At 40.7% G+C, this 26,594-nt stretch overlaps 1 protein-coding gene across 1 annotated transcript in view; it reads left to right on the forward strand.

The window, feature by feature from the left end:
• The first annotated feature begins 13,287 nt into the window (after positions 1-13,287).
• The window catches only part of nos1 (nitric oxide synthase 1 (neuronal)), a 45,928-nt gene continuing 32,621 nt past the window's right edge, over positions 13,288-26,594 (forward strand). Inside the window, exons 1-3 of the mRNA XM_037778468.1 lie at positions 13,288-13,527; positions 18,448-19,218; positions 22,082-22,184. Of these exons, the coding sequence (XP_037634396.1) occupies positions 18,503-19,218; positions 22,082-22,184 (819 nt within the window). The 5' untranslated portion in view covers positions 13,288-13,527; positions 18,448-18,502. The remainder of the gene's footprint in view (positions 13,528-18,447; positions 19,219-22,081; positions 22,185-26,594) is intronic.

The raw sequence follows: 26,594 nt of genomic DNA on the forward strand, positions 1-26,594 counted from the left end.
AACAATGTCATTATATGCCAGCAGTGTATTATGACCTGAAACAAATTACAGATATTTGAAAAAAAACAAACATTTTTACTTTAAAGTGAGATGTCATTTAAGCTTGAGCAGTTGTAGGATGGGCACCCTGGATGAATAATGAGATCCGCATTCATAAAAGAAAAGTAGAACGGTGGAATGAAGGTGGAGGAAGACGAGGCTTCAGGTACATGAAGAAGATGATGATTTCTTTTAATGAACAAGTTATGTGAGGACCAGCTATTTCTAATAAGCACATCCCCAGAGCTGTGGACTATCTTTTAAATCCTGTACATTTTAATCATTGTATATTATCGTAGGGGTTCTACTTAAGTAGGTTTTGGTTATTAGCAAATTAATTAATAATAGAATTATTAATATTAATAAAGATTATCAATAAACATCAATAATAAACAGGGCACCACCCTGGAATCAGGGACCAATGACCAAAACGTTAATATAGTCTCATTATATATGCTAAACTATCAATTTGGAACGTTGATTAATAATTAAATTAATAACTATAACCAAAATAGATAGTAAAGGTTGAAGGATATCGGAGTTCTTGACATAGCAGAGGTTGGCATTATTCACTCTTGTACAACATTAAACAGACCAGCATGTATATTCCACAAACATTTATTTACAAGATAATAAAGGTTCAAAACACAATATTAATCTAACTAAATAACTAAACTAAACAACAAACACAGTGTGTGTGTGTGTGTGTGTGAGAGAGAGAGAGAGAGAGAAAGGGGGGTGGAAACAAGATGAGTTCTTGTCTCAAAATCTCTGTATGGCCTACAAACAAAATGGTGGGCACTGAAAAACTACAAAGATGGCTGAATCAAAGATGGCGGAATCAAAGATGGCCATCAGCATGTCACCACATGACCTCTTTGTTCTTCTGACAAGAAGGACAGAGAGGGGGGGTGATGTGGGGTTAAGATTATCTGAAGCTGTATGTTTATGTTTAACTAATTCACAGTTTCTGTATGTGATCTTAATGTGTGTTAGATATGCAGTGGGTTAGAAAAGATGGTTAGTTGCATGCAAGACCTTGTCTATGTGAAGCATAACTAAACACATCAGATATGGTGAAGCCAGTTACCCAAAAATCAAATACAGATAAATCAACACAGTCAAACTCAATGAATAACATTAAACCAAATCAATACAAGTACTTTCTAGAAATCAAAGTTTAACTGTCTTGCTCAGCCCTGTGCGATTGCTAATGCTAAGGCCCAGTACGTTACCAATCCATGGAAGAAAAGGGTTTGTGATTCCATGTGTTGAAGTTGTGGTTCCAAGTCAAAGATGTCGTCTTTGCTGTTAGCTTGGTGCTAACTTCTTTGCTTGATAGCTTGAAGTTAACTGGTGAAAAGGGCAGAGCACTCGCGTCGTCTGCCTTTTGGTTCCTTGGTTGCAATGGCTGTTTCCTAACAGGCCATTGATCAGAACAGAGCTGTTTCTACAGCTTCTGGACTGGAGAGCTTAGATGAAGAGTAGAAAGAGGGCTGTGGGTCACCTCCAGCAGCTGGTCAGCTTGGGTCAGGAGGTGAAGAGCAAAGAGTAGAAAGAGGAGGAACAAAGAACATTCCTCTGGTTTTGTTCTGTGTGATTTTCACACCTCTGGGTGAAATGTTACTGTAACCAATGAGGACTGAGATGAGTCCTGTGGTCAAGGATCAGGTTACTGAGTTCATGAGGTCACTTGAAACCAGCCAGATGCTGGGTCCCGACATCCCCCCATTTGGTCTTTAAGATGTGTAACATCCTTCAAGAGCAAATCAGAAGGTTGAACAGTTCACAGATCCTTGGAAACAACCTGGAGGTTGTACAGTCCAATCCCTGGGGACAACTGAAAAGTTGTTAAATCCATGATTGAAAAAGTTCATTCAACAGTTCATTCCATTTTGTAACGTCTGGGCAGTTCATTAACCAATTGGGCATTGGTTAAGACTATCTATCCTGGCTAAGCAAGAACAGTCCCTAAGTTACAAATAAAACCAGATAAACAAAAACAATAGCATTGTATAAAATACCTAACTATGTTTCTCTGTTATTTATAAGGTTAGTGAAAAACAGGAATGTTAGAGGTGTTAAGTTGTTAAGGTGAGAGGCGGAGTGTGTCACCTAAAACAATGCGGACAGGTGTATGACTGGTTCTGTACAGTCATAATGTGGTGTCCTAAGCTAGTGTGTGCACTAGTGATCTCTAAACAAGATACTACTAAGGAGTTGTGTGGCGGTACTGAGTTCCCCAGATTTTAGTTGTTCAGTCAGAAGACTGAAAACAGTTCCCATCCACATAATATAAAATAAAATGCCTTCTTAATAATAATAATAATAATAATAATGAACAAATGCCTCTTCACTAATGAACAAATGCCTCTATATTAACAAATAATTAAGGAAACTGAAATATTGGTTTGTGTTTTTCCTTTTACCCTCCTTTAAAGTTTTCCCAAATAAAATACACTAAAAGAAATGGGTATAAAGGGTTTCATTGAAAATCAACAAATGAATAGAATACAAAAATACAGCCTGCAGGCGTTAGACTATTGTAAGGCAAGGCCAAAACAGACCAGAGTTTCTGGTAAAGCCGATAACACATGTTGCATTGAGTGAAGGAGAGATCAGCATGACACTGGGTGTGCAGTTTCCCTCCTCTTTTAAGCCCTACAGAAAGGGCGTCGTTACACCCTGATTGGCCAAGAGGGGAATGCACCAAGCTGCTCTCAACTATCATTTAAGAGCCAGTCCCCACACCCTGCGCAACAGGTGAACTGAATAACCCTCTAATCACTCAGCAACTCAACCAAAAAAAACACTAGGGAAAAGGGAAACAACAGCAAACACCAGAGAATTGGCAGCTGCCACACTCCCTCCCCCATATAATAAACACCGCCTCCAAGGTGTTTTACACACATCCTTTAGACAGTTATTTACCTTTAATACAATGTCACAAAAAAACCATAAATTCATCCTCATCACTAGTGTCACTGTCCAGAAAAATGCGCATGACCGCCTCTCTCTCCTGAGCCTCCACTTCAACAGAGGTTGGGCGACACTCCTTCAAATCACACACATTAACCACCCTTAGATCCTTTCCGGTGTCCTCACGCACAATTCTGTAATTCACAGGGCCTACCTGCTCAACAATGCGGTACGGACCAATCCATCGTGGGGCCAGTTTAGCTGTGTAATTTTTGGAAGCCTTGGAGATGGGATGGGCTTTCATCCAGACCCTATCCTTCATTTCATATGTGACATGTCGCCTGTTTTTGTTGTAGGTATGAGCCTGTTTCCTTTTTGCCTGTGCCAGATTGGACTCTACCAGAGCTTGGACATTTCATTGGACATTCACTCTCCTAGGCAGCTCCTCAGCACTTGAGTCATTAGCCTTTGGAAGGTAGCTGGAGCTCACTTCAAGCCGAAAGGCATAACCCGAAAATGGAATAATCCAAAACATGTGACGAATGCCATGAGGTGCTGGCTTTCCGGGTCCAGTTCTACCTGCCAATAACCACTATTGAGATCTAAGGTGGTGAACACAGCTGAACTTGCCAGAGATTCAAGTATCTCAGAAATCGTTGGTAGGATAGGCATCTCCCTCGCTACATTCATTAACACGGCGGAGATCAACACAAAATCGGGGTGTTCCACCATCTTTTCTAGGCACCACTACAATCGGGGATGCCCATGGTGAATGGGAAGGTACAATGATACCCTGTTGAAGCATCTCTTCGATCTGCTCCTTAACCATCTTCCGCTTTTGTAGGGGTAATCGATAGGGGCGCTGGGTAACCACAACATCACTGTTTAATTTGATTTTATGTTTCAGCACAGAGGTACGGCCTAAAGTTGTGGTGCAGACCCGCGGGTTGTTTAGCAAGAGTTGGTACAATTTCTCAGCCTCCCTCCCTGTTAAACCACTGTCTGCAACAGCAGTATGGAGCAGACTGAGTAAGTCATCACCTTTAGGAATACAAGCTAGGTTACACCAGTCATCACTAACAGCAGGCAAGAGCGGTAATGTAGGTGGTAAGGTAGTATACAAAGCAACACTGCTCACACTCAGAACACCCCAACCATCGCTAGGGCACAGGACAGGCTGGAAAGGGAAAACCCTGGTGGTGTCATCACCAGCAAAAGAGTATACCTTGTCCCGGATGTTGACCTGGAGCCCACTCATGCTCATAAAATCTAAACCAAGAACTAATGGATACACCAACACATCTGCATCCAGTACTGCGGTAGGTACGAACCAACTGTTACCATGCATGCTGAACTCCAGCACTTTACATCCAATAGGATTTGCTTGCTGGCCATTCGCAAGATACATTGGTCCACCCTGCCATGATACAAGGGACTCATTGGGGCCTTTGATCTTATTCCACAGACTCACATACAATAAAGTGTAAGTAGCACCTGTGTCCACAAGCGCTTTCCCATGACGCTGACGTACCGTGATGGGCACAACCAACTGTTTTAGACTAGTGGGTAGGTGAGATGAAGATCCCACCACACTAGTAGACTTTTGCTTCTGGCGGTTCTTGGCTGCAGGCTGACTAGCAACAGTAGCCATGGAACCTTTTTTACTGGACTCTGAAGTCCAGTTTGACTCTGACTTTTGCTGTCCACTGTATTTTAAGCTACCTGGGAAGACATGAAACTGAGGGCAGAACCCTGGTGCATGCTCACCATGGCAACGCCAAAACAAAACCATTTCAGGTCTCTTTATAACCTTCTTTTCAGTTGTACCATTAGCTTTGTGAGATTCGTTCAGAGTTCTCCTGTACCTTTTCTGGTTTTCATAATCTACTTCTATTTGACTCCCAATGCGGATCATCTCATCTATGGAGGTAACCCGACCACGGAGCTGACATGCCAGAAAGGGATTCATAGCCTTCAATATTCTTTTTAAAATCTCATCATCTGTGGCCGAAGAGTGCCAACGTTTGATAAGTGCTTGAAAGGAGAAAACAAAGTCTCGTAGTGACTCATTTCTTCCTTGCACCCTGGTTCGAATCTGTTCTTCCAGAACATCAACATAGTCCTCGGGAAGAAAAGATGATAGGAAAGCTCTCTGAAATTCCTCCCATGAATGGATTTTCTCCCTAACAGTCTCCCACCAATCACGTGCAGAACCATGCAATACACTTCTCATGGTCGCTAGGATCTCACCATGGGTAAGTGGTTTCAGAGACAGGAAGTCACTGCATCTTTGCAAATACACCAAAGGATCTTTCTCATCCTGAGGCCCGCCATAGCAAGGGAAAAACATCTTAATTGGAAGTTTGCCATCAGTCACTCTACAACCATCATCCTGGAAAATTTCACCCTTAGGAGCAGCAGCTCCTGAGCAATCTGAAGGAACTCCCACAGGTGCGGAGGTAGGCAACAAAACCACATTTTTAACAACTGGAGAAACAGGATATGTGTGTGCTTGAGACGAAACTGCAACAGGTGTGACTGCTTCTTTAAGGACCCATTCCTCTCACTTATGTATTGAATTGACCTGAGAATTGAGTGCACACTGTTGACGCACAAGAGACTCAAGGGTAGCCTGCACTGAACCCATCTGCTGTTGCAATGTATGCACCTCGGTCACCAGAAGTTGTACATCCTTGTTTTCAGTGACCGCGGATGTAATGGAGGTCATCAAGTTTTGACGGTCAGTAATCAGGGACTCTTGGAACTCAGACTGTGTTTGTTGTGCATTCCACTGAATGGCATTTATGCACTTTGAACCAAAATCCCTTACTTCTGCGAGCAAATGGTTACTTGCTTTCTCCACCACATTTGTTATGAGAGTAGTACACATTTTTAGAGCTTTATCAATGGGTATGCCCTTTGAAATGTTTGACAGCCACTCACGCTGCCAATCCACTGTATTTTTAAACACAAGTTTCATCGACTCTACAGCATTAGCAAAAATAACTAAATCCGAATCTGAGTGTTCCTGGGTGGGAGGAGCTACAGGAACTGGGGATGAAGGCGGAAGTAATAAGCCCTCTAAAGCCAAAAGAGGATGAGTGTCCACAGACAATTGTGGTTCTACTTGAGAATCTACCCATCCCTCTTCATCATCCAGTAAGTGCACCTCCTGCCCAACTACAGGCATATCCAAGCTAACATTTAAAGAAAGCTCGGATTCCAATTCCGCAAGCGACGGTTCCAATGCGGTCATTGTAATGTCTGGATCTTCCCAAGACATGTTGGATAGTCACTAGTAATTATTTGGACTAATAGTCAAGCTACACTCCAAATACACATTTCAGAAATATACACTCAAATACACTTGCTAAATAGATATCAGAAGATGGGACACAAAACTAAATCTCTTTATTGAAAGATTATGCTTTGTGTTACGTGTCCCTTGGTGGTTGCCAATTATGTGGCGGTACTGAGTTCCCCAAACTTTAGTTGTTCAGTCAGAAGACTGAAAACAGTTCCCATCCACATAATATAAAATAAAATGCCTTCTTAATAATAATAATGAACAAATGCCTCTTCGCTAATGAACAAATGCCTCTATATTAACAAACAATGAAGGAAACTGAAATATTGGTTTGTGTTTTTCCTTTTACCCTTCTTTAAAGTTTTCCCAAATAAAATACACTAAAAGAAATGGGTATAAAGGGTTTCATTGAAAATCAACAAATGAATAGAATACAAAAATACAGCCTGCAGGCGTTAGACTATTGTAAGGCAAGCCCAAAACAGACCAGAGTTTCTGGTAAAGCTGATAACACATGTTGCATTGAGTGAAGGAGAGATCAGCATGACACTGGGTGTGCAGTTTCCCTCCTCTTTTAAGCCCTACAGAAAGGGCGTCGTTACACCCTGATTGGCCAAGAGGGGAATGCACCAAGCTGCTCTCAACTATCATTTAAGAGCCAGTCCCCACACCCTGCGCAACAGGTGAACTGAATAACCCTCTAATCACTCAGCAACTCAACCAAAAAAACACTAGGGAAAAGGGAAACAACAGCAAACACCAGAGAATTGGCAGCTGCCACAGTTGGTCTAAGTGTACTTGTAAAGTTGGACAGTGGTGTCTGAGTTGAGTTTTTTTGCTGTTGCTAACAAACTCAAGTTTTCCCTAGTATCTGCAAAAGAGGAAAGGAAAATTAAGGCACCGTGATCTAGCGTCAGTCTCACTGTTAGCTAGGTGTTAGCTAGTACCGTGGGAAGGTAGCTCTGGATCTCTGATGCTTACCTCGTGGCTCTGGGCTGTAACGCTCCAGGTAGCCAGAGGCAGAGAGGCACTCAGAGTAGCTATCACTGTCTGCTAGATTATGTCCATGTTCTGAACCTTGTTCAGAGTCTGAAATGTGGTCAGAGATGCTGTGGTCATCATCAGACCGGTCACGCCAGTTCTGGGAAAGAATTTCAGCGTATGGCTTTCTAACACTTCTGTTGTGTGAATGCCTATCTCTATGCAAATGGGGGACATGGCGGTTACGCTCAGTGTCTGTTGTGAAGGTGGTCTTTTGAGGTGGCAGATCTGCTTGACACGTCAGTGTTTGAGCTGGTGTCAGCTTGGGTCAGGAGGTGAAGAGCAAAGAGTAGAAAGAGGTCGAAAGAGGAGGAACAAAGAACATTCCTCTGGTTTTGTTCTGTGTGATTTTCACCCCTCTGGGTGAAATGTTACTGTAACCAATGTAACCATTGTCATGTTTCCCCTGCGTCCACTTAAACCTGGCGCAAATACCATGACACAGTTTTATCCAATAAATCAGACATACCTGGAGGAAATCATACAACATCTAAAATCCTCCTCATGCTGCCTTGACATTCTGCCAACAGGCCTTTTCAAAAAAGTATCAGATTGTATGGTCTCAGAGCTTTTACAGATTGTTAATGCATCTCTTGTTTCAGGAGTCTTCCCACAGGCCCTGAAAACTGCTGTCATCAAACCACTCCTCAAAAAGAACAATCTGGACTCATCAGTAGTAAATAATTACAGACCGATATCAAATCTTCCATTCTTGTCTAAAATAATTGAAAAAACAGTTTTTCAAAAATTAAATAGCTTTCTGGCACTAAACAACTCTTTTGATGTCTTCCAGTCAGGTTTTCGACGAAACCACAGCACTGAGACTGCTCTTGTTAAGGTCTTCAATGACATCCGATTGAACACAGACAGCGGTAGAACTACGGTTTTAGTTTTACTGGATCTCAGTGCTGCATTCGACACGGTTGACCATAATATATTACTAGACCGACTGGAAAACTGGGTGGGTATTTCTGGCATAGCACTCAGCTGGTTTAAATCCTAACTAAAAGACAGGGACTTCTTTGTGTCTATAGGTAATTGTAAATCTGAGCTGAACAAAATCACACGCGGAGTTCCCCAAGGCTCCATCTTGGGGCCTCTTTTGTTTAACATCTACATGCTCCCACTGGGTCAGATTTTTGAGAACAACAAAATAAATTACCATAACTATGCAGACGACACACAAATTTACATAACTCTATCACCAGGAGACTACAGTCCAATACAAGCACTGAGTGAGTGCATTGAACAAGTCAATAATTGGATGTGCCAGAATTTTCTTCAGCTGAACAAAGACAAAACTGAGGTCGTAGTTTTTGGAGCCAAAAAAGAAAGATTAAAGGTTAGTGCTCACCTACAATCTGTGATGTTAAAAAGCTCAGACCAAGCCAGAAACCTTGGTGTAGTCATGGACTCAGACCTGAGCTTTAACAGCCATATTAAGACAATTACAAAGACAGCCTTCTATCACCTGAAGAATATAAGAAGAATTAGAGGACTGATGTCTCAGCAGGATTTGGAAAAACTAGTCCATGCATTTATCTTCAGTTGACTTGACTGCTGTAACGGCGTCTTTACCGGTCTTCCTAAAAAATCGATCAGACAGCTGCAGCTGATTCAGAACGCTGCTGCAAGAGTCCTCACTAAGACCAAGAAAGTGGATCACATCAGTCCAGTTCTGAAGTCTCTACACTGGCTGCCTGTACCTCAGAGAATTGATTTCAAAATACTGCTGCTGGTTTACAAAGCACTAAATGGTTTAGGGCCAAAATACATTTCTGATCTTCTGCTGTGTTATGAACCATCCAGACCTCTCAGGTCATCTGGATCAGGTCTGCTTAGTGTCCCCAGAGTCAGAACTAAACATGCAGAAGCAGCATTCAGTTTTTATGCACCAAATATCTGGAACAAGCTCCCAGAAACCTGCAGGACCGCTCCAACTCTCACTTCTTTTAAAACAAAGCTTAAAACTTTCCTGTTTGCGGGTGCCTTTTATTCTGACACTGCACTATAACTTCTACTCTTTTGAGTTTTATGCAATTTTAGTTTCTATCCTAGCTTTTATTTTTAGCTTGTTTTTATTTTCTAATTTTTAATGTTTTAATGTTTTTATGTTTTTATAACTGTTTTAATTATTTCTTAATGTTCTTTTGCATTTTGTCACAATGTTCTTGAATGTTTCTGTAAAGCACTTTGAATTGCCCTGTTGTTGAAATGTGCTATACAAATAAAGCTGCCTTGCCTTGCCTTACCCCATCTGTGCTATTTTATCAAGTTTTATGGCAGTCTTTTTAAATGAGCTCATGATCATTGTGGCGCACCTCAAACGCTCCTCAAGCCCCGTAGATATAATGCCTCCTAAATTACTCTGTGAAGTAATGGATGTGATTGACCCTCGGTTGCTCTCAATAATTAAGAGTTCTTTATCCTCTGGCTGCGTCCCAGAATATTTGAAGACTGCCTGTGTGCTACCACTCATTAAAAAATCTGGCCTCGGTCCATCAGGATGCAGCAATTATAGACCAATTTTACCTTTTATGCAAAGCTCTTTGAGAATACCGTCTCCCTTCAACTACTCAAAGTGTTGAGACAAAATAACAGTCAGGTTTTAGACAGCATCGCAGTACTGAGACTGCCCTTATTAGAGTGACAAATGATCTTTTAAGAAATGCTGATACTGATAAACTGATAAACTTTTGATACAGTTGATTACAACATTTTGATTGAGAGGCTGCAGCACTGGGTTGGTATATCTGGGACGGCTCTGAAGTGGTTTTATTCTTATTTAACAAATCTGATTTTTTTTGTTTCTATTGGTGACCATGTCTCCCCCCACATTTTAGTAAATTGTGGAGTCCCTCAGGGGTCAATACTGGGACCAATTTTAATTCTACTATATATGCTCCCACTTGGCCACATCATACATGTAGGCATAACATTGTATTCCACTTCTATGCTGATGACATGCAGCTCTATCTCCCAGTAAAACCTACCAAGACTCCAAACCTCTCCAGCCTTGCAAATTGTTTGGAAGATATTACAAAATGGATGTCAGCCAACTGAGATGCTTATCATTGATCCTGACATTCTCTATCCTAATATCCAGTCCTATCTCAATTAATGTTAAACCAAATGTCAGAAACCTGGGTGATGACACTAACCTCACTTTTGACAAATATTGGACCCAGTCTTCTGATATCTTTATTTGAGCCACACACTTTTACCAAGATTTAGTAAAGCTAAAGTCTAAATAAAAGGAATGGACCTTTTCAAACTTGACAAGGTCTACATTCAAGGTCATCCAATCATGCTATTATCATCTGAGGAATATTACTAGGATACGACAAGTATGAGTTTTAATGACCTTACACTCGCTGTCTATTTGTTTTAGGATGGATATTGAGACTTCACTTATTACTCTTAAAGCCCTTCATGGCCCTGCCCCAGAATATATATCTGAACTTTCCCATTAACCAGTGTGCAGCCTGAGCAACAAGTGAGACGAGAAAAATATCCAATTTGCAAACAAAGACTGTAAAGACTTGTTCCAAAAAGGAATATTTTGTGAATGGTTTTAAGGAGATAGATGTCGGACCTACAGTATCCTACAAGGAGAGTGGATGGCACACTGCAGGGGCACCGTGTGTTTCTATTGTTTTTTTTCTGTCACAAAGATAAGAGCTGAACTAGCAGTTTACCCGAAACGTCAGCACAAAACAGACACAACTGGAAACACAGGATGGTCAGATCAGGTGTGTCAAGTGTTGCACTGAGCTCTTAAATAAGAGATCTGACACAGTAACCTGTGGCTTGTGTTTGACAGGTGACATCTTCACACCCAGGGGAGAGATATTTGGACTTTTGAGACACAAAAAGACAAATCTTACAAAAAAAACCTTGGAAAACAGATAAGGAAAAATGGCATTATACTGTCTTCTGATAAAGCTCTCTTAGATATCTGTACTGAACCTCAAATACACAACTTGTATTAATCTATTTTAGTTTTCTTAATTTATTCCCTGTTAATTATGAGAATTTCGTCTCAGAGCTTGAAAGTCATTGCTTCTGTAAACTGAAGCCTTATTGAAATCAGTCATCCCAGTCTGCCAAAGTAGTCTGGTCCTCTCTCCCCTCTCTCTACTACTGTAACTGGCTCAGTTTCATTTATAAATTCATCCTTTTCTTCCTTCATTTTTATTGCCATTACACGTCTCAGAAGTCTGGCGGAACTGCCTTTTTACATGGCTTGTTTCTATTGTGAACACACTGTAGAATAGAGGCGAATTAAAGAGCTATTAACTTCCCTCCTTCTATTTGAAGCTCCCTATTTAAAAAGGGATCACCTGAAGGCACAATTCAAAAACCCTTTAAAGGTAATTGCTCAATAAACGGTGTCTTCTTTTTCAGTGCTACTGGTTTCATTTATAATGTTTTTTTTATCCGCACTTGGTCTTTTGAAGAAGGATTTTAATCTCAATAGATGGATGAAGGCTAAATAAAATTAATAAAATCTCTAAAAAAAAAAAAAAAAAAAAGGGCTGGCAGTTTGATTACATTTGTGTGTTCAGCCTCTCTGCATTGTCGGTTCAAGGTTTTCTGGTGCTCATTTATCTGTGTGCTGAGCAACAGGAATTTAGGACTATACTGGATTCTTCTCAGAAATGTCAAAGCACCTTTTTCTGGTATAATGCAATGCAAGAAGGGGTGTTTAGGTTGCATTTTAGTCAAATCTTCTGCTCTTCAGTCTTTTTCCATTGAGTTTCCATTACAAATCACTGCTCAAATCTTTATCCCCCCTCCACTAATCCGACTTCACTGCAAGTCTCAAGAAGATAAAAATCAAAAGTGCACATGGTGCACTGTAAACAATTGCTGTTAATTTACAGCAGGGTTTCAACAGTATTAACCTGTTTTTGCTAAAAACAGTGCTTTACTGTTAATACAAAAGAAAACCTGTTAAATTACGCTCAAAGGCTGTTTTTTAACTGAACTATAATGCATTCTTAAAAAACAGCACTTTACTGCTGATCAACTGTCTAAAGTATCATCAGTAACAGTTTCATGCAGTATTTGTTTAATTCTGGGACCTGATCTGCACATGTGAGGCTTGTACATTGTACATGATTGTAAAATCAGTGAATTAGCTTTATTGTTCTTCACTCACATGTTGTTATGGTTTGCATTCTGTGCTTGTAGCCAGCTATAGACAGACATTTTGGGAAAAGTGTCAAGTCTATTATAGCCTTTTTCCTAACAAGTGCCTTTAATTGTATTTAATGTGACTATTCCTATGTCTGTAACCTGCTAAGTCTATTCATCTAGGCAAAAAATTATGTTTAGTAAAATGTATGTAAAAAAATACAATCTAAATAGTGCATTAAAACAAATCAGTAAGATAATGTAAAAGAAAGGTGGAAAAACAGCTATATAATGTATCTTTAGACAGTAAATTAACTGTAAAATACTGTGAAATTAATAAAAAAAAACCTGTATTTTTCATTAACAGTACAAAGCTGTAAATTTCAGCGACAGTATAATAATGTTAATTTTACAGTAACATAAAGGCAACCATGCTGCCATCAGTTCTTCACTGTTATTTTACTGGGAAATTCTTAACAGTGTAAGTACACACAAATCATAAACATGAACAGGTAATGCAAGAAGGGGTGTTTAGGTTGCATTTTAGTCAAAATCTTCTGCTCTTCAGCCTTTTTCCATTGAGTTTCCATTACAAATCACTGCTCAAATCTTCATCCCCCCTCCACTAATCCGACTTCACTGCAAGTTCAAGAAGATCATAATCAAAAAGTGCACATGGTGTAGCAGTGGCAAACTTCACCTTTTCTGAAGGCCTACAATAGTTCTCTAGGAGGAGTGTGCATGTCGTCTGTGTGTGCATGCTGAGTGATGACGATAGACCGGCATAACATACCCACCCCCAGTTCATTTAAATGCACGCGCACGGCTCTCTCCTCAGCTCGTCACTGTGTCTCCGTCTTTGCTCTGCATTTAAAAGGCGCCCCGGTGCGCGGAAAGGCACAAGCGTGCCTCGTCTCTAGAGAGGCAGAGCGCGACGCTAAGACTTGGAGACGCGTTTTTTTTTTTGGTTGTTGTTGGATGAAAGAGTCGTTGCAGAAGCTGCTGAGGAAAAGAGACGCGCAGGAGTTTTAACCCAAGTTCACTGCAGCAGGTCGTTGTGACAGCGACCTTGTTCTCAGGGGGTGAGTTGTTTCCTTTTTAATTCATTATTTTGTTCTTTTTGTTTCTGTGGAAAAATGAGGCTGCATGCGCATTCCCCTGGTGGATGAGGATGGAGAGGAGGATGGATGTTATTGAGGATGGATGGATGGATGGATGGATGGAGCGTTCCTCAACTAATGTGCAATTTGATTTGTTTTGTCACACAAAATGAAGAAGTTTTTTTTAACATTACTGGTGTTGTATTTTTGCAAAAATAATAAAAAAAAAGTGTAGACAGAACTTGTTGCTCTGGGAAATACCCATTAAATTCTCGGTGGGAACATCTTGTGCGTTTTTTTCCCCGATTGAATTGAGATCAATGCTAAAATGAAAGCAAACTATACATTTTAATAATCCTTGCATGTTAAGTCCTCATGTGTTTTACATGCAAACATTGTTTATCAATGAGATTTAAATAATACCAATTCATTTTTTTTTGCATTTTCTGATTGAAAACAGTTTTTTCTATTAGTGGCAACGCGCAGCTCTGCTTGCATGGTGTATTTGGACTTCTCATGCACAACAGAAATTAGAGAGGAAGGACTTTCCAGAAATGCATGATGCGGCTATAGGCTGTAATTTGTTGAAACATATCCTCATAGTTTTGTTTTATCATTGTTTAATGTCGTGATGGGTAATGACGACAACAGACTCATTATGACCCCACCTGTTTGGATAAACCTGTTAGTACAGTGCACACAGAGTGAGGTGTGATAGCTACCAGTAATAGGCTATTAATAGGCTTAATGGAATGTCATTTTATTAGACGCATATTTATTTAATAAAAATGCACCGTGCGAGCACTATACATAGTGTAACAATAAAGCTGTTAAAACTAGATTTTGACACAGATGGGTCCCTCTGCAAGACATGGTCACAAAATAATGGGACCCAACAACTGCTTGGATTATCAACCAGACATTTGATGTTATGTTCAGATGCTGATTTTGCCTCCATTTGAAGAGAAATGTTTTTAAATGCAAATTAGGCTGCAAGCTCTGTACACAGACACAGATGGTCTCAAACTTTACAATAAGAGGAAATCCTTAGTTACCAGAGAAACAAACCAGGGAATAACTAAGCTAATTAATGAATAGACAAGTAGTTTCTGAATGACTGTGGTTAGGGATGACTCACAGATAATGTGTTAATGCTTATTTAATGTCTGCATATTTCTTTATGAAACGTTCATTTAGCTCTGAATCAGGTGCAATATGGTATATCACCAATAATTAACATTTTATTCAATAGATAATCATCCTACCCAAGCCAGACATTGCAGCATTCTCAAAAAAATATATATTTTAATCTTCATATTCAGATCACATTTCCATCACTCACATCCCTTATTGGCAATTTCTGATCTCTGTAGGGTGCAGCTACAAAGGGTGAGGATTAAAGGGGCCGCTTACTTAAGTTATTCCTGAGCCCCAGGACAGTTCAGCCAGTGTTTGTACTAAAGACCTGACCCCTTCAATGTGTGATATATGCAAAAAAAGTGTCAGTTAAATTTGGTTGAACGGTTTTTACAAGACTATTATCTCACTTATTGGGCTTATTAGTTGGTTTTTATTATTGCAATGACTTCACACATTCAAGGGCATCCCCTCTGTTGGAAAGAGTAAAAAAAAAAAAAAAAAACTCAGTGAAATGTTGCAGAGGAGCAGAAATAACAAAAAGTGCAGAGTGAAAACGTGCAGCAGCATTCAGAGAGCTGCTGCTGATGTTGTGGTTGTTGTTGTTGGAGGAGAGCTGACCTTGGTGCTGAATTGTTGAGCCTGCCCTCCTATACTTGGCTGCGCCGCCAGATGTGATCATGCAAAAGACACGTGCGGACATCATTCGTATGCATTAATACAAAAGCAGGTTCAGATGTGTTGCATGCATTTCCTCTGAGTGCACTTAAATATTGTGTTCATTGGAAACATTCCTATCAATCATCAGTGGGGCTGCTCTTGTAAGCCATGTGTGTGCTCAATATTACAGGCGATCCATATGTTTCTACACAACACAAGTAAAGTTAGTGGTTTCAAAAGGCTATTATTTCTCAACCAGACACTTCTGTGCAACGTAAAATAGGCTGCAAATTGTGGAAAAATGTTTCACCTCCCCTTCTCTTGGGGATGGAGCAAACCAGAGGTGGAAGAAATACTCAGAAGTACAAGTATAGCAATCATGTAAAAAATACACAGTTATGGTAAAAGTCCTGCACTGAAACCAGCAGAATATAACTAACAGTATCAAAAGATTCATTATGCAGAATGCCCCATATTATGCGATACTATTGGATCATTATCATGGGTGTATGAACATGTTAACCGCTTTATATACTGTTGGGTAGTTTAATCCAGTGATTCTCAAAGTGGGGACTACCAGGGGAAATAATTTGCTATAAATTATAAAAATTGTGCTGTATCATTAAAAAGTGCATATCTACAGATGAAGACCATTTGCACCAATAAAACAAGCATGTTGTGTCCATTACTCCCGCCCACGTTAGCTTTTATTAGGACTATGCCATTCTTGATACTGTTCATTTTCTGAAAGTGTTTAAGATCAGTGTAGGGGTTCTACGTAAGTAGGTTTTGGTTATTAGCAAATTAATTAATAAGTAATAATAGAATTATTAATATTAATAAAGATTATCAATAAACATCAATAATAAACGGGGCACCACCCTGGAATCAGGGACCAATGACCAAAACGTTAATATAGTCTCATTATATATGCTAAACTGTCAATTTGGAACGTTGATTAATAATTAAATTAATAACTATAACCAAAATAGATAGTAATGGTTGAAGGATATCGGAGTTCTTGACATAGCAGAGGTTGGCATTATTCACTCTTGTGCAACATTAAACAGACCAGCATGTATATTCCACAAACATTTATTTACAAGATAATAAAGGTTCAAAACACAATATTAATCTAACTAAATAACTAAACTAAACAAACCAAACACAGTGTGTGTGTGTGTGTGTGTGTGAGAGAGAGAGAGAGGGGGGGGAAACAAGATGGGTTCTTGTCTCAAAATGTCTGTATGGCCTACAAACAAAATGGCGAGCACTGAAAAACTACAAAGATGGCGGAATCAAAGATGGCCATCAGCATGTCACCACATGACCTCTTTGTTCTTCTGAGAAGAAGGACAGGGAGGGGGGTGATGTGGGGTTAAGATTATCTGAAGCTGTATGTTTATGTTTAACTAATTCACAGTTTCTGTATGTGATCTTAATGTGTGTTAGATATGCAGTGGGTTAGAAAAGATGGTTAGTTGCATGCAAGACCTTGTCTATGTGAAGCATAAACTAAACACATCAGATATGGCGAAGCCAGTTACCCAAAAATCAAATACAGATAAATCAACACAGTCAAACTCAATGAATAACATTAAACCAAATCAATACAAGTACTTTCTAGAAATCAAAGTTGGACAGTCTTGCTCAGCCCTGTGCGATTGCTAATGCTAAGTTAAGCCCAGTACGTTACCAATCCATGGAAGAAAAGGGTTTGTGATTCCATGTGTTGAAGTTGTGGTTCCAAGTCAAAGATGTCGTCTTTGCTGTTAGCTTGGTGCTAACTTCTTTGCTTGATAGCTTGAAGTTAACTGGTGAAAAGGGCAGAGCACTCGCGTCGTCTGCCTTTTGGTTCCTTGGTTGCAATGGCTGTTTCCTAACAGGCCATTGATCAGAACAGAGCTGTTTCTACAACTTCTGGACTGGAGAGCTTAGATGAAGAGTAGAAAGAGGGCTGTGGGTCACCTCCAGCAGCTGGTCAGCTTGGGTCAGGAGGTGAAGAGCAAAGAGTAGAAAGAGGTCGAAAGAGGAGGAACAAAGAACATTCCTCTGGTTTTGTTCTGTGTGATTTTCACACCTCTGGGTGAAATGTTACTGTAACCAATGAGGACTGAGATGAGTCCTGTGGTCAAGGATCAGGTTACTGAGTTCATGAGGTCACTTGAAACCAGCCAGATGCTGGGTCCCGACATCAGGTACTTGAAATGTGGGCTTTAAATGCTGTCAAATTGAGTCCAAATGCAATTTTGATAAAATCACCCTGTTTAAAGGTATATACATGGTATTAACATTCAATAGCATTGCGTATCCCCCCGCTGTGGGACTAATAAAGGATTATCTCTTCTAATCTTAGCATGATTCAAATTAAAATGTGTTTCTGTTTATCACTATGAAACAGGTCTGAAGTATTCAAGTTGAAAAGTTTAAGAATACAAATAGTTCCTATGGCATCCAAGAGTATACAAATGGTAGTAAGAATATGCTTAATTGGTGTTAAGATTATAAGGGGGTCCTTGGGAAATATTCTCGCCTGTATGGGGCTACAAAAAGTTTGAGAACCACTTGTTTAATCTATAATAATGCATCATATTTAAAATCTGAATCTGCTATAACAGCTGTTAAATAAACATAGCAGAGTTAAAAGTAGAATATTTCTATTATTTGATAGAGGTATATTGTACTCGGTACTTGGGAAAATTCTTTTCACCACTGGAGAGAACAGACCGCAGTGACTCAGTTTTCCAAATGCCGTGAACCTGTTAACATTGTTAGCCTTCTAGTTTGCTGTACAAGCCAATATTTGCCTTTGAAACATTACAGTTTAACACAGTGTTTAGTCACTGTGATGCCAATATTGAGGATCACAGAGGTACGAGCAGGTCTGACCAGTTGGAAAATAGATATTTCATGTCCATGACGATATTTTGCAACCGTAGCTCAACTGCATTTAATGATCTGTGTCATATTACACCCTGCTTGAATGACTCATATACTCTCTTTGACTTATGTCAAATCAACACGCTGTAAACAAATCATGCAGTGAAGGTAATTTCCTCTAAAACTAATAGAACTTCTATTTCCCCTCCTTCTGTTGCTTTTCAGAAACATCCCTGGGGACACACTCAAGCACACACACACACAACCACACGCCGGCACCATGCAGGAGTCAGAGCCCACAGTGTGCCAGCTGCAGCCCAACATCATCTCAGTGCGTCTTTTCAAGAGGAAGGTTGGTGGCCTGGGCTTTCTGGTGAAGCAGAGGGTGTCCAAGCCGCCTGTTATCGTGTCTGATCTGATCCGTGGCGGCGCGGCGGAGGAGTGCGGCCTGGTGCAGGTGGGCGACATCGTCTTGGCCGTCAACAACAAGCCCCTGGTGGACCTGTCCTACGAACGGGCCCTGGAAACGCTGAAGAACGTGTCGCCCGAGAGCCACGCTGTGCTGATCCTCCGTGGGCCCGAGGGCTTCACCACCCACCTGGAGACCACCCTGTCCGGAGACGGCCGCCAACGCACAGTGAGGGTCACGCGTCCTGCCTTCCCGCCCTCAAAGTCCTACGAGAACTGCTCCCCTCTCAGCCCGTTCAGCCCTGGACAGCAGGTCAACAAGGAGCCCCAGCTCAGGGCCATCGAGAATCTCTCCTCCCCGTCCGTCACCCAGTCCCTCCTGCAGAAGGGAGGCGTGCAGGGCCAGGACCCCCTGCTGATGAGGGACGGGAGCCGCGGCGCCCTCCTGTGCAACGGGATGGAGGAGAACAACGAGCTGCTGAAGGAGATCGAACCGGTCCTGCGCCTCATCAAGAACAGCAAAAAGGAGATCAATGGAGAAGGCCAGAGGAATGCTGGGAGAAGAGATGTTGAGATTCAAGTGGCCTGGTAATTTGTGACATCATACTACCTTATTGATCCCTCAGTGTCTTTTGTGCTTGTTCCCCCTCCACAGTGCGAGTCGGAAGTTAGAGCCCAGGTAGAATTAGGATCACAATTTAGGTCAAGGACTCGTCAACAAGGTGGTTATTGGCTGACACAAGAGCCTGCACCTGGTCCTCTGATTGAAAGGAAGTCTCCCCACTCACTTTGCCCTGCAGTCCCTGAATTACCTGACCCAGCTGCGTTGTATTAGCAGCTACAGACAGGCTCTAATTCACCTAATATGACTCGGTGTACAGTGCCAAGTAATTACTGTCTGCACGCTGGTCTTTATAGCAAACCGCAGTGAAGATGAAAGCCCTCTCAACATTCATCTCTCTTTATGCAGGTTCATATAACTTTCTTTAAACAAACAATGTTGGGAGTTTTTCAAATGTTAAACCTGCAGTTGGCAGAATGTTTTTGGCATCATTGGGGAAAAATTCCATAATAACCTTTCAGCATATTGTAATTCAGGTGTTCTGAGAGAAAACTAGACTTCTACACCTCCTCATGGCTCTGTTTTCAGGCTTTAAAAAATCTTTGGCTTTGGCCAATCACAGGTAATTTCAGAGGGAGAGCGTTCCTATTCGCTGTTCATTCAACGGAGGCAGCTGTCAATCACTCGTCACTCATTAATATTCTGTTATAATGCCTATTTCTCACGTAAAATGTTTTCAGAAACATCTTGTAGTGCTCCGGCTGGTGGGCGGTGCTTGGTATTTCCTCAACTGATCTCAATATATGATAATATGATCCGATTATTTGTCGCATGCACTACTGTCGAAATATAGTGACCGTTTTATGAAAATAACTTCCTTTTAAATCATATTTGCTCCATTTCTACCCACTGCTGCTTTAAATGAAACTTCCTCTCTTGGATCAGGTTTTAGGTTGTTAAGCCCCATCTTTGGCCTGCGATTAGTTTTCAGAAAATGAGTGTCCGAATGTTATTGCAATCTGCCTCAATTTGGTGCTACATTTCCCTTATAAATATATCAGGACAGTCAGTTTTCTTTATTAGTATTGGTGTCAATTCCCATATTAATGTGATAAATGTAATAGTAGACCCCAATTAGCATACCGCAACACAAAGCTTGTCTCACACTTGTCATTAGACCATTCGTCATCAGCTTGCAATCGAGCGAACAGTCCCTCTTGGTTGTGGAGGTCAGGTGCGGCATTGTTTCAGTAAGCAAGTCGTTGAGAAGTGTGAAATTGGCAGCAATCCTGCATGTTCAACATGTCTCCTTTTCAATGTTTAATGAGGAAGACGGACAAATGTTGATTTCTTTTAGATTGTTTTAAGTTCTCACTGTGGACCAGCTTTTCATGAGGCGTCGCAGTCGGAGCCAATACTCCATCCCCGGCTCTAAACGGTCTGCACAGTGTACTGTTGATATTGGCGTCTCAGTTATCTGCTATTGTACTCCCACGGCCAATTGAAATCAAATTGAGGCTTCAGTCTCTTTGAATCAATATGTCATACTTGACCAGTCCATGCACATCCTCCTGTCTTTCATAAATGCATTTATTGAATTCTAGTAGGACGTTTGCTCAGAGAAGCATGTCTCACTAAAATGTCTTTTCTCAGTGGAGTTTAAGCCTATATATTTAAAAGAAAAAAAAAAAACATGTTGACATTTAGTCAGCACCAGGACGGAGCTAATTGAATTTCATCCTCTTTCATAACCTTGGAAGAAGACTTTATGAAAATTAAGAGCTCATGAGAAAGGTTATTGTGAAAAAGAATAGCCAATAATGTCTGTTTCTTCCGGGGCACATTTATGAAATAACATCTTTCAAATTATCTCTTGATGACTATTTGCACTGGAATCGAATGGCACATTATGACTGAGAGCTTGTTTTCAGAAGCAGAAGCAGTTACAATTTCACAAGTCAGCGTGAGGCTGACGACGCTCTACACGTCAGAGCTGATGACAAAACGACACACGCGACTCCTCTCGATGTTTCTGCACGTCTGAGCTCCGCCCCTGAATTGTGGGGATAAATATGCTCATGCAAATTGTGGCAATAGAGAGATGCAGTGTGACAGGGGGTGTGAAAGGGAGAAGAGATGCCTGTGAGGATTAACAATTAGCATGGGCACATGCTCATGAGAAAGATTCAGGGGGGAGGAGTGGGAAAGACAGTAGACAGAGATATGTGTGTAGGCGTTTTAGATTGGACGAATACAAACTTGAAATCACACGCTGATTTTGCCATAATTATTCATTCGGCAGTACAGTGATCTCCCATCCCCCCCCTTCTCCTTTAGCCTCTTAGGATCATACTGTCACAGCTCAGAGTCAGATCTCTCTCTGTTCATATCCTTTGAGGGCTGAGTGGCAGCTGTTTGTATAGTAAACACCTTTTGCAATTAACTTTTAAATCCCTGTCTTCCCTGTGTCACTCACAAGGGGTTTTGTATTCTTTGGAGTTTTTGTGGCTTACACACCCACTTCTTATCAGAATGAATTTGAAGCAGAGCTCTGGTGAGAAATTGCAGAGGCTGACCTGCACGTAGGAGCAAGCTGTCCCACTGCAGCACCGCAACAGGTGCAAATAGGAGAGCCAGCCAAGCTCCGTCTACACTCCCACGAAGGCCTGAACACAGAAAACACCCATGTGGGTGTGCAGACCCTTTAGAAATTGTGCAGGGATTCCTGATTTAATAGCTTTTTTGGAGAGTGTACAAATCCGTGGTTTATTTATTTGTAAAAACCAAAGAAAGGCAGGCTTGTTCGCTGCCTGTGTGTGCGTGGTTTGGCTGGGATTTTAACATGAAAAGAAAGAGCAGATGTGTCTGAAAATTGTGTTTGACCTCTAGGGACCACGGCGTGGGAAATGGCACGTCTCCCCAGCTGGCGTCAGATAATAACAGAGTGCTGGAAAACATGCCTGTGGTGCTCCACAACGCTGACGCCGACAAGGTAAAGTGAAACAAATGTTTGACTATTTGGAGTAAAAGAGATCATGTGTAAGCATAGGTTTGTGCGACTCTACTCTCTTAGATCAATAACTCTGTGTCCTTGTGTCTTTGTGTGCATGTGTTTGCAAGTGTTCCTGAGCAGGCAGGCCTCCTAAGTGAATATCTGCAGCTGTGTAATGCATGTGTATCCATGTCTGCCTTTGCCTTTTTTAGCCTCGTACAATAATCCACACTATTGGCACTTTCCATGTTTTCGGAAACTGAGCACGCACATCTGTGTTGCTTCTTTGCACATAGTAGTAAAGCCTTTGCTTAAGATCCCATCACCTAGGCATTAGATCCTTCCGGCGGGGAAAGCTGGTGCAGCATTAAATCCAGCTTATGCCTTCCACACAGAAGGGTCTGGTCACAGGTCTGAGTGTCTGTGACAGGGATAGTGTTGTAATCTGCACATGGTCCACGCTAATATCCACCCACTTGTGTTGTGACGTCGCTCGAGTCCCCCGTCAATGGGACCGGATGGGGCGAGATGATTCCAGGAGGCGTAATGAATACGTGCAGCTGCTGATCCGTCTTCTCTCCATCAAGTGTGGCCCCTGTAGAAATGATCCAGACCCTCAGACCTGCAGAGAAGAGAGTGTTAATGTGCATGAGAATATTTGTGTGAGAGTGTTGGAGAGAGGGGAGTGGAGGGGGAGTGTGGGCGATGCATTGTTGATGGCGGTAAGAGAGGATATGTATGTGGTAAGAAGCCATATCTCTTTCCCTGGTAGTGTTTGCTCAGACTGTGCTTTTAGAAAAGACTGTTTGGGTGTGTGTGTGTGTGTGTGTCCAGTATATGCATGTGTACTGACTCATGCAGCAAGAAGTTCCCCTGCAGGCGTTTCGCTAGACTTTGATGGCTCATCGCTAAGTGTTTAATTCGATAGACTCAAGTCAGACACTAAATGGTTTCAGAAAGTCAAATTCGTGTACGATTAAATACATGGATTTCAAGTGACACGTTGATGGCCTGCAAATTAGTTTTCTCACTTTGGTGACGGATTGTCCATGTGCCTTCAGCTTCAGCTTCCACTGCCTAATTTAAGGTTTAATAAGCCTGTTGCAAAGGAAAGGTGGCAGAATATGCTGTCAAATCCCACCAGCTAGTGAGTTCTGGAGACACCACCTTTTGATGATCCATTGAAAGCAGAGAATATGCCTCTGTGCCTCTTTTTTTTTATATACGCAATGGCTTAATCACCACTGAATAATGTGCCAATTGTCAAACCATAAACGTACATGACTAAAAACTATAAAAATATTTAACGAGTAGCATCTCTTTCCATTTCTCAGGCTGTCAGTCTCACTTTCTTCTTTTTCTCTTTTTCCTATCTACCCCCCTGTCTGGCGCTCATTATCTCCATTTCCCATCAGAAGTTTTAATTGAAGGGTGAATGAGGAACTTTTACTGCATAACCGCATTTACCAGAAAGACTTTGGTCATTACGCCCCGTTATGAAATTATCTTCATCAGATTAGCTTCAATTATCTTCATTTCTAGCTCCATGGATGCTCCCTTCTGTTACATCCACACCTTATTCTTGACATTGAGGCGGTGATTGACGTATGATGGGATTTAGCATACACGCGCTTGTAAGTGTATGTGTGGTGAGAGAATAACAGGCTGGACTTACTTTATGTGCATTAGCAAACAAAGAAATACAGAATAATTATCTGTTTAATGTTGTCCCTCTACTGGATATAATCTACTATGAAAAATCAGATCAGATCAGAATTACGTTATTCATCTCGATGGGAAATTGGGACTTTACAGTTGCTCTTATAGGTATAAAAGCATAAAGAAATGTAAGAAAATAGAAACAAAGTAGTATGTAACATATAAATGATGTACATAATATTACAATATGTAACACACAATATATGTAGAGAAATATAAATAGCCTAATAATAAAAAATAAGACATAGAATAGACCTATATAACTACAGTGTAAATAACAAGTAAATACAAAATACTGAGAAGTGGGATATTAAATATCTAATATATCTCATATAAATAATCTACAGAAAGGTCTATGACTTTAAATACAACCTTGTAAATGCTAAACCACCGGTGTTGTGTCGAATACTGTTTCCCCGTCGATATGTTTCCCCCTTCCTAAACCTGAGCCAACCCCCTAACCACCGAGAGAAGTACACAATCTTCAAATTAATTACTTAAGGGCCACATGAATAATGGAGAGAATTTCATTATTATTAGTATTATCATTATTTTATTTTAGTTAGCTATTGTTCTTATTCTTATTCTTATTCTTATTATTAATATTCTTATTATTCATTTTTAAATTAAATTAAATTTAAATTTAAATTTTATTTATTTCCTGCCAATCTACTGCTCCACACTCCAGTCCGGTAGGTGACGGTAATGCACCTGTAAGCTGGTTTGCCAACCGGCAATAAATACCAAAGAAGAAGAAGAAGAAGAACCACCACAGAGAGGAGCACTTAACCATACCTGACGGGGTAACAGATTTCGACACAACACCTGTAGGTTTCCTGTACTCGGTTTTCGCACGTCACACGTCACACGTCACATACCTTTACAATATTAACGTGGCAGATTTGAACTCGACTTTTTTACTATTTTATTTTTTAATTTGTCCTTCATGTCAGACAGAAGTAGACAGAAGCGGGCTGTCATTTGTAGCCGGTGACCGTTGATTGCAGACTGAGATGACAGCTGTTGGAAAGAGCAAATAAACACACAGTTTAAATCCATTCCATACATTTTTGCTCTGTGTTTTTGTTTTTTTGGAAAGGCCAACAACAGCCTCAAAACTCTTTAAATGTCAAGTATTCCCACTTTAGTTCCCTCTAATTCCCTTATCTGTAGTTACAGATGTTTTTTTTACTTCTCACTTTAGCTTGCCAGTTGAGGTCATGCCAATGCTTTGTCACACCTGTAAGGACCCAGCATCTGGCTGGTTTCAAGTGACCTCATGACCTCAGGACTCATCTCAGTCCTCATTGGCTACAGTAACATTTCACACCTAGGCGTGAAATTCACACAGAACAAAACCAGAGGAATGTCCTTTGTTCCTCCTCTTTCGACTCTTTGCTCTTCACCTCCTGACCCAAGCTGACCAGCTGCTGGAGGTGAGCCACAGCTCCTCTTCATCACAGCTCTCCAGACCAGAACTAGCAAAACAGTTCTGCTTCTGATCTATGGTCTGTTAGGAAACAGCCATAGCAACAAAAGGAACCAAAAGGGAGACGACGCGAGTGCTCTGCCCTTTTCACCAACTAACTTCAAGCAACAACTGCAAGGAAGTTAGCACCAAGCTATCAAGCTGCTGGGAAGAAGTATTGGAGCGATCAGCTTCCACCAAACTAACAGCAAAGACGACCTCTTTGACTTGGAACCACAACGTCAACACATGGAATCACAAACCCATTTCTTCCATGGATCGGTAACGTACTGGGCCTTAGCATTAGCAATCGCACAGGGCTGAGCAAGACAGTTAAACTTTGATTTCTAGAAAGTACTTGTATTGATTTGGTTTAATGTTATTCATTGAGTTTGACTGTGGTGATTTATCTGTATTTGATTTTTGGGTAACTGGCTTCGCCATATCTGATGTGTTTAGTTATGCTTCACATAGACAAGGTCTTGCATGCAACTAACCATCTTTTCTAACCCACTGCATATCTAACACACATTAAGATCACATACAGAAACTGTGAATTAGTTAAACATAAACATACAGCTTCAGATAATCTTAACCCCACATCACCCCCCTCTCTGTCAGAAGAACAAAGAGGTCATGTGATGACATGCTGATGGCCAGGAAATCTTTATTAATATTAATAATTCTATTATTATTTATTAATTAATTTGCTAATAACCAAAACCTACTAAAGTAGAATCCCTACACACCCAAGAAATAACAACACCATTCAATACATTTTCCTGTTATTGGACTCTGGCTTCCCACAGTATTAGTCACAGAATGTGCAATCTTATTTTTATTAAACAATCACCAGACTTAGTGTCTCAGTACTTTTCACATCAAATTACCTTCGAAATGGAAATGGAGTGTAATCATGCTGGGTTATAGCTTACCATTGTTTCTCTATATTTTCACATATACTATTAGTCATACAAGTTAAACATAGTTGGGGTAAGTTTTTCCCACACTATCTGACATTTTTATTTATTTGAGTGTCTGAATTTGGAGTGTGTAAGTCTACCCATTATATGTTTTGGACTGAAAATGCCATAGCCATGGATGTATAAAGAGATGTCTGTAAATAAGAGGATATTTTTATTTTTTTTGTAGGTAAATCAACTTCCCAGTACAAACACTTAGATAGCCCTCATTTAAATCATTATCTCCTAAAAGTTGTAAAG

The sequence above is a fragment of the Sebastes umbrosus genome, chromosome 8 (assembly GCF_015220745.1).
Source record: "Sebastes umbrosus isolate fSebUmb1 chromosome 8, fSebUmb1.pri, whole genome shotgun sequence".
Lineage (NCBI taxonomy): Eukaryota > Metazoa > Chordata > Actinopteri > Perciformes > Sebastidae > Sebastes > Sebastes umbrosus.